The 9,673-nt window shown below is 36.4% G+C and overlaps 1 protein-coding gene across 4 annotated transcripts in view; it reads left to right on the forward strand.

Moving 5' to 3' along the window:
- LOC126480907 (band 3 anion transport protein) overlaps nt 1–8,839 on the forward strand; it is a 603,907-nt gene extending 595,068 nt beyond the window's left edge. For all 4 annotated transcript variants that reach the window (XM_050104308.1, XM_050104310.1, XM_050104309.1 and 1 more), the window contains one exon: nt 5,600–8,839. In XM_050104308.1, coding sequence (XP_049960265.1) covers nt 5,600–5,674 — 75 coding nt within the window. In that variant the 3' untranslated portion in view covers nt 5,675–8,839. The remainder of the gene's footprint in view (nt 1–5,599) is intronic.
- The last annotated feature ends 834 nt before the right edge of the window (nt 8,840–9,673 follow it).

The following is a 9,673-nucleotide window of genomic DNA, read 5'->3' on the forward strand; positions in this document are numbered from 1 at the left end:
TGTTGTTATGGTGTGGAAGAAAAACTGACTCTATAGGTAAGAGATAGTGTATATACAAGACCTGAAGGCTGTTCTCCCTGTTTTTTCTAACACATGTCTTAATCATCAGTCTCAAAAAATAATTACTAACCTGTTGAATATATCTGTATCTAGGTCCAAATGTAAGATTGACCTTTATTTAGGATTTCATCAGTCCACACCCTCAGCACAATTTTGCAGCTTTCGAAGTGGAATTTTTGCCTTAGCGAAACTTTCAACAGTTCTTTTTCTGAGATGATCTTTGTTTTGATTTCTTGTTTTGGCATTCTTGCATCTTTCTGCCGCTGATAAATGTTTCTGTTAAGAACCAGCAGAATTTTTTTCTGCCGATGAACAGAGTGCTTTTCTAATTTAAGGTGTTTCTTAATACACTATCCGATCAAAAGTATCCACACACACCCGAAAACATACATTTTTCATATTAGGTGCATTGTGCTGCCACCTACTGCCACGTACTCCATATCAGTGACCTTAGTAGTCATTAGACATCGTGAGAGAGCGGAATGGGGTGCTCTGTGGAACTCATGGACTTCAAACGTGGTCAGGTGATTGTGTGTCACTTGTGTCATACGTCTGTACACGAGATTTCCACACTCCTAAACATCCCTAGGTCCACTGTTTCTGATGTGGTAGTGAAGTGTAAATGTGAAGGGACATGTACAGAACAAAAGCGTACAGGGAGACCTCTTCTGTTGACTGACAGAGACCACCGACAGTTGAAGAGGGTCGTAATGTGTAATAGGCAGATATCTATTCAGACCATCACACAGGAATTCCAAACTGCATCAAGATCCACTGCAAGTACTATTGCAGTTAGGCAGGAGGTGAGAAAACTTGGATTTCATGGTTGAGCAGCTGCTCATAAGCGACACACCACACTGGTAAATACCAAATGACACCTCGCTTCGTGTAAGGAGCGTAAACATTGGACGATTGAACAGTGGAAAAGTGTTGTGGGAGTGACGAATCATGGTACACAATGTGACAATCCAATGGCAGGGTGTGGATATGGTGAGTGCCTGGTGAACATCATCTGCCAGCGTGTGTAGCGTCAACAGTAAAATTTGGAGGCAGTGGTGTTAAGGTGTAGTTGTGTTTTTCAAGGAGGGGGCTTGCACCCCTTGTTGTTTTGCATGGCACTACCACAGCACAGGCCTACATTGATGTTTTAAGCATCTTCGTGCTTCCTACTGTTGAAGAGCAATTTTGGGATTGCAATTGCATCTTTGAACATGATCAAGCACCAGTTCATAATGCACGGCCTGAGGCAGAGTGGTTACACGAAAATAACATCCATGTAATGGACTGGCCTGCACAGAGTCCTGACCTGAATCCTAAAGAACATCTTTGGGATGTTTTGGAATGCCAACTTCATGCCAGGCCTCACCAAACGACATCGATACCTCTCCTCAGTGCAGCACTCCGTGAAGAATAGACTGCCATTCCCCAAGAAACCTTGCAGCACCTGATTGAATGTATGCCTGCAAGAGTGCAAGCTGTCATCAAGGCTAAGGGTAGGCCAACACCATATTAAATTCCAGCATTACTGATGGAGATGTCACAAACTTGTAAGTCATTTTCAGCCAGGTGTCTGGATACTTTTGACCACATAGTGTATAGTCTGCCATTTCTTCTCAAATTCAACAAATCTGTTCCCACCAAATTCAACAATTAGACAATCTGCACAACATTATTTTCAAATCTGTATCTGTCAACTTTGACTAGCATATTGTTAAGCCCTTTCATGTGTGTTCACAGCTATGTGAACAATACTAGACAAAACCATACATAAATTGAAACTGTGTTTTATTGTTCCACAATTCTAGATGGTGTTGTAAAGATTTTTCAGCTGCTCAGCACTTTATGTACCACCAGAGCATAGCATATGAATGCAAGTGTACAGTGACTCGTTAATGCACAGGTGTGCTCTTCATTCTTCAAATGCATTATTACTGGCATTCTCTTTCCAAATTGAGCTTCACTAATGCTGATAAGGAAACAAAAGGAAAATGTGGAGTAGGTATTAAAGTCCATGGAGAAGAAATAAAAACTTTGAGGTTCGCCGATGACATTGTAATTCTGTCAGAGACAGCAAAGGACTTGGAAGAGCAGTTGAACGGAATGGACAGTGTCTTGAAAGGAGGATATAAGACGAACATCACCAAAAGCAAAACTAGGATAATGGAATGTAGTCGAATTAAGTCGGGTGATGCTGAGGGAATTAGATTAGGAAATGAGACACTTAAAGTAGTAAAGGAGTTTTGCTATTTGGGGAGCAAAATAGCTGATGATTGTCGAAGTAGAGAGGATATAAAATGTAGACTGACAATGGCAAGGAAAGCATTTCTGAAGAAGAGAAATTTGTTAACATCAAGTATAGATTTAAGTGTCAGGAAGTCGTTTCTGAAAGTATTTGTATGGAGTGTAGCCATGTGTGGAAGTGAAACATGGATGATAAATAGTTTGGACAAGAAGAGAATAGAAGCTTTTGAAATGTGGTGCTACAGAAGAATGCTGAAGATTAGATGGGTAGATCACATAACTAATGAGGAGGTATTGAATAGAATTGGGGAGAAGAGGAGTTTGTGGCACACCTTGACAAGAAGAAGGGACCGGTTGGTAGGACATGTTCTGAGGCATCAAGGGATCACAAATTTAGCGTTGGAGGGCAGTGTGGAGGGTGAAGTCGTAGAGGGAGACCAAGAGATGAATACACTAAGCAGATTCAGAAGGATGTAGGTTGCAGTAGGTACTGGGAGATGAAGCAGCTTGCACAGGATAGAGTAGCATGGAGAGCTGCATCAAACCAGTCTCAGGACTGAAGACAACAACAATGCTGATAACTGAAAATTCATTGAAATTTTGCATTGGAGCATGCAATCTATTGTGGAAAATACACTACTGGACTTTAAAATTGCTAACCATGAAGATGACATGCTACAGACGCGAAATTTAACCAACAGGAAGAAGGTGCTGTGATATGCAAATGATTAGCTTTTCAGAGCATTCACACAACGTTGGCACCGGTGGCAACACCTACAACGTGCTGACATGAGGAAAGTTTCCAACCGATTTCTCATACACAAACAGCAGTTGACCAGCGTTGCCTGGTGAAACATTGTTGTGATGCCTCATGTAAAGAGGATAAATGTGTACCATCACATTTCCAACTTTGATAAAGGCCGGACCTATCGCAATTGCGGTTTATCGTATCGCGACATTGCTGCTCGTGTTGGTCGAGATCCAATAACTGTTAGCAGAATATGGAATCGGTGGGTTCAGGAGGGTAATACGGAATGCCGTGCTGGATCCCAACAGCCTCGTATCACTAGCGGTTGAGATGACAGGCATCTAATTCGCATGGCTGTAACGGATCATGCAGCCACGTCTTGATCCCTGAGTCAACAGATGGAGATGTTTGCAAGACAACAACCATCTGCATGAACAGTTTGGCAATGTTTGCAGCAGCATGGACTATAAGCTCGGAGACCACGGCTGTGGTTACCCTTGCCGCTGCATCACAGACAGGAGCGCCTGCAATGGTGTACTCAACAACATCATGATGGTCACATCCGTGTTTGGCGACATCGTGGTGAACACACATTGGAAGCGTGTATTCGTCATCGCCATACTGGCGTATCACCCGGCGTGATGGTATGGGGTGCAATTGGTTACACGTCTCGGTCACCTCTTGATCGCATTGACGGCACTTTGAACAGTGGACATTACATTTCAGATGTATTACGACCCGTGGCTCTACCCTTCATTTGATTCCTGCGAAACTCTACATTTCAGCAGGATAATGCACGACCGCATGTTGCAGGTCCTGTACGGGCTTTTCTGGATACAGAAAATGTTCGATTGCTGCCCTGGCCAGCACATTCTCCAGATCTCTCACCAATTGAAAACGTCTGGTCAATGGTGGCCGAGCAACTGGCTCATCACAATACACCAGTCACTACTCTTTATGAACTGTGGTATCATGTTGAAGCTGCATGGGCAGCTGTACCTGTACACGCCATCCAATCTCTGTTTGACTCAATGCCTAGGCATATCAAGGCCGTTATTATGGCCAGAGGTGGTTGTTCTGGGTACTGATTTCTCAGGATCTATGCACCCAAATTGTGTGAAAATGTAATCACATGTCAGTTCTAGTATAATATAGTTGTTCAATGAATACCCATTTATCATCTGCATTTCTTCTTGGTGTAGCAATTTTAATGGCCAGTAGTGTATTTATTCACAATTGTCGTGGTTGCACTGGATAGACTTAAAATAGTTTACCTGCTTTGCATCTTATGAGTTGGCATCACATGTAAAGATACTGGTATGATGAAATGCAAAACTACTAATGAATATTAAGAATTAAGAAGGTAAAGATAAAGAGAAAACTAAAAATATACATAGTATCTTGTTACAAAAGTTTAAAATGTCAAACAGTCAGCTAATACCCATTTGGGTCACTTGACATCAACTGCCTCACATATTCTTGCAATAAATAATGATTACATTATAGTTGTTAAACATGTATTTTTTTTTTAAATTGTACTTCCTGCACTTGTAAGCTAAGCATTCCACTTTATAAGATTGGTAGGTGAGCAGGCACAGCATTGTTATCAAGTGCTTAAAGTGTGTTTTAGCTGACTGTTTGACGTATATCTTTTGTGACAAGATACTGGGTATACATTTATTTTTCTCTTTATCTTGCAAGTGTTTAATTTTTTATATTTAGTAGTGCCTTGCATTTTGTTTTGTCTGTATTTGTTAGTTCTTCTGACAATGAGTTATAAGAGTCATATCTGGTAAAACAGTTATAACTCCATCCTATGAAATCAAGACAATTTATTTTGAATAAAAAAGAACTGAAAATTGCTTATCATGTCAAATAAATGTGCAGGAAATAAAGCAATCTAAAACTCTCACTGTTAAAATAGTCACCTGTGTACAATAATACATCAAATCTTTTAATGTGTGACCCACTTCATTATTATTCTAGAAACAAAGGCATTGTTGAAAGATTGCTCCTGGCACATTAAAGGTGTTGGTTAGAGAAATGTAATAACCCTGAAGATGCTATAGCCCACTTCATATTTTGAACTGTTTGCTACTGAAAATCTGGCCTTTTGCGATATGAAGTTTTTATATGATAGGACAAAATCATTATCTATTGCATCACAATAAGCATTGAGGATGTAGTCTCTAGAGGTATGGATAGTCACTCTTCCACTTGTAATCTCACTCTTCCACATCTTATCACAGATGTTTCATGAAAAACATTTGCAGTCCATATAGCAAAATGAAAAATATGACAAATTAGTGACTCTTATCCTGTAAATGTGTTTTGGGTGCGTCTTTAATCTCTGAGGAGAGAGCTCTGCTTATGAACAAAGATAACAGACCAAATTCACAAGTGTACATTATTAGAAGAAAGATATTATACATTACAAACAAATATTGAATATAAACATTCAACTAAGAGAACCAAAAAAAAAAAAAAAAAAAAATCAGAAAATTGGTGACATGTATGTTGTTTCTAAACCATTGTACATTATTATTTCAGCTTGACAGTAAAGAAGCAGATGGTGACAAAGAAGATGAGTTAGATTTCTACACTGAGGCACCATTACCAGGATAGAAAAAAAATCTCATCTTCTGCACTGCATGTACATTTCCCATTATTTTGTAGCTGCAGGGGAGAGCTACATCCGTAACTGTAATGTGTCATGCAGAATCTAGATGGACATAAAATTAAAAGCAATAATCATTTGACTCATTTATGAGTGGTGATGTGTTCTTCTGAACAAACAGCATTTAAACAGTTCCATAAAGTTGGCTCTCTGAAAACCAAAACTTTGAAAAGTGTGTGTGATCTTCTCTTTCCAAGTGCCTTGTAAAAAAAAAAAAGATTTCTAAAAAAATTTTCCTGTATGTATGTAATTAATTGATAATGTAACAGTTAAGCAGATATGATAATTTCTTTAAAATGAGTCTTTCATCTACATCTACTAGCTCTCTTTCTTATTGGTAAAACAAATGAGCTATTATTACTTTACCTTATGTGTACATTCATTGTCCTCAGTAGAATACTGCAAGAGACATAAAAGGAAAGTAATATATATTGTCTACAATATGAGAATGTGCATACAGCTATTTTGCAAGAAAAGTGTTATAGAAGCTGTTTGCCTCTATCTGGCTTTCATATAGTATAAAAATTTTATTGCTTGAGAATCATTTTCTGATGACTTCCAAGCAGTCTGACATTATTTATGGAATAATTAAACATTTCATTTTGTCATCTAAAATGATTCAATTATGTTTTCTCTACAAGGCAACAATTTTATTTACATCAGGTGTCCATTACTATCAGTACCTGTCCTTTTTCAAGATAGTGTATTTAAGGTTTATGTTTGTGGAAATCAATGTAGTTGGTGTTAAGATGGTACAATGACTCTTCCCACATTGATTATATTGTAGGTAATAATGTTGGAAGATGAGTACTATGTCATTCACTGTGAAGCATCCTTATATGTATATACGTGATCACATGTACTTTTGTGTTGTGTGTGTGTGTGTGTGTGTGTGTGTGTGTGTGTGTGTGTGTAGAGAGAGAGAGAGAGAGAGGCATGAGTTAGCGCACAATAATGCAAATGACGTGAAATGAAAGTGAGAAATTAAGGAGGTATGGAGGAGAGATATAGATTATTAACTTATCTTATTGTCTTGGATATTGTGTGAAAGTTGTGAAATAACGTAATAAATATATTTTTAGAAATTTACACAGATGTATTGCTTAAACACCAATTGTAATGGACATGGTGCTACTTCTTTCAAGTTCTTCCGGCCTCTAATTAGTTTTGTGGTTACTGATACTGACTTAATGGCCTGTGGCACTAACATGATGATATTTCTTTTATGATGTGTTTAGTTTCATTGACTGGTTCACATATGATACTATCCAGCAAAACTTTAGTCTTAGTATCTCTGAGGAAATTATACATGCTGTATACAAATAAACCTTATCATGACTCTTGTTTAAAAGCACTCTGAGTCTAAGTAACCAGTAAGCTACATTTGCAGTATCCAGTAAACTACATTTGCAGTATCAGACAAATGTGAATAACCTTGTATAATCTGGTTTTATTTTCAGTATGATATTGATTTCCACAATTTCACTTCACTACAACTGAAGGTGCGATGTGTATGAAGTAATCTCCCATCATTTCTTATTTATGATGTTAACCTTCTTCCATTGTAAACAATGTACAGTTATGTACAGATTTATACGAGAGTTAAAAGAATCATTGTAAAGTACCTGCAATATAAAACTGGTGCTCTGCTAGGGACTTACGGTAATTAACTTGAGTGAACAGAAAAATGCTGAGAAGCAAAACAAAATTTGAGTGGGGAAAACTAATAAACATTGATAAATATAAGCTACTTAAGTGAATAAAAAAAATGAAGAAAATATAACACGATATGTTTCATAAGCTGTTGTTGAAATCCATTACTTCAGCTGGAAAAAATGGAATGTGTGACTTACTATATCAATTTGAGTAGGTAGTACTCACATCATGCTGCCACTACAGTAAATGTCTGTAATAGGTAAAGCATTCAGCAAAGAGTAAGGAATTTGTTAAGCACTAAATATCTGTAGGGACCACATGAAGTATATATATGTTGAGTTAAGTAGTTCATTTCAATAGAAAGTCATATAGACTGAAATGTTTTGCACTGTAACAGTCATTTCTTTCAAAATAATAAACTGTATAATTCTTGTCGATCTTCAACACACTGTCTATCTGGAATTTAGGACTATTTATTATACTTGTACACTCACTGGCAAAGAATGTGATATAGTGGTAATACTTAGCTCCATAAATAACTCAGTAATTGACAAAGACTGTTTCTCTACAGTGTTTTTTGCTTTATCTCAAGCTGTAATTTTAAATTTTTATGTAGGACATTAGAATATAATTGCAACTATTAATTTTCTCCTCACTATCTCAAGTGATACTCTTAGGAATCTACCTGAGCTTCATGACTTTGTCTAAGATAATGTTACATTATTCCATTAAATTTATTTAAATAACTGGTTTCATTAACAGATTGTTACTGTGCTTAAAAGAGCAGATGTGTAGAATATGGACTTTATGAAAATTTGCCATTATACAGTGGAGCAATTTTGGCAGATTAAGTAGTTCCAGCCTGTCTTGAGATGTAATCAGCTGCTCGTCTGTGATTAAAGAACTACTATCTTCTGTCTACTGAAATTTATGAATTTTAGATTTGTGGACTGCCAAGCTTTCAAAATGTCTGATTTGTGGTTACCCTTAAGCAGATGACTTTCTTATAGCCATATTTTATATGGAAGAGTAATATATTTTTAAAACATTCATCTTAAACATGGGATATTATCCTGGATATATTTTTTGTATTTCTTTCATGTGAATCATGGTTTTGGGTGACATTAGCCTAAATAACCATGTCACAAAACATTCTGTGATAGAAAATGTACGTAGTGCTAACATACAGTATTAAACATTGTACTTATTCACACACAAATATGAATCATGGAAAGTAATCATTAAGAAAAATGCTTCTTTATGATTACTTTACACTGAAAGAGTTATTGTAGCAGCAGATCTGATATTTTCTGTTATCTCAGAATGGTGAAAGTCTTATCATGTATCTTTTTCCTAAATTAATTGTAACACTTAAAACTACTCATGTATCCCATGAGATAAAATGTATACAACATACATTATTTGGAACATATTCAAAATAAATACCTGGAAGTCTTCTTGTTATTTTATTGTTATGATGTTAAACGTGTCCGTAATTCAAGAGAACTCTATCCACACTTGGATACTGGAGTGTGCGTACATAAATGTGTTAATCATAAATGAAGTAGGAACTCATGCATTTAATCACAAATAATTAATTTTGCCATAGATACTCAAAAGAAAATGCATTAACTGCCGTGCTGTCTTCCAATTCCTAACGTGTGTTATGCATATTCACACACTGTAAGGACTAAAATGGGTAATCACCCAGTTATTTCCAAATTTCAGTTATGTTAATTGAAATAACTCTAATATTAAATAAAAAATGCCAAAGTCACAAGTAAAACAGATCCATTATACATTTCGCCTCTTGTCTTAAATTCCAGTAGTCTAAAATAAAAATTGGTCTTGGAAACTCTCCTAGAAATTTATCACAGAATGTAAACTATAGCAGAAATATGTGCAAACCCATTCATTCTCTGAATAAAATCAAAATTCATTAAATAATATTCCTTTTTTATTTGTATAAAAAATAATAATTTCAAAAAACTTCAAACATTGTTTCAAACATGCATTACTTTTTTATATTTGATGTTTTATTGCAAAATGTGCTCCATACAACCATCAACTATTTATTGTTGTGCAATAAAAACTGCTTTTATTTCTCTGCAACACCTCCTGAGCATCGCCTCAATACTCTAGCCTCTCAGTAGTACTCTGTTAATTGCCACTTCTACTCAGCCTGGCTCCTTAATTTTAATAATAAACATTGGTACAATATTAATTTTGTTTCATTAGAATACAATACAACTTACTTCCTGCCTTTGTCCTGTAAAGAGTTGCTCAAAATT

Source organism: Schistocerca serialis, chromosome 5, assembly GCF_023864345.2.
Source record: "Schistocerca serialis cubense isolate TAMUIC-IGC-003099 chromosome 5, iqSchSeri2.2, whole genome shotgun sequence".
Lineage (NCBI taxonomy): Eukaryota > Metazoa > Arthropoda > Insecta > Orthoptera > Acrididae > Schistocerca > Schistocerca serialis.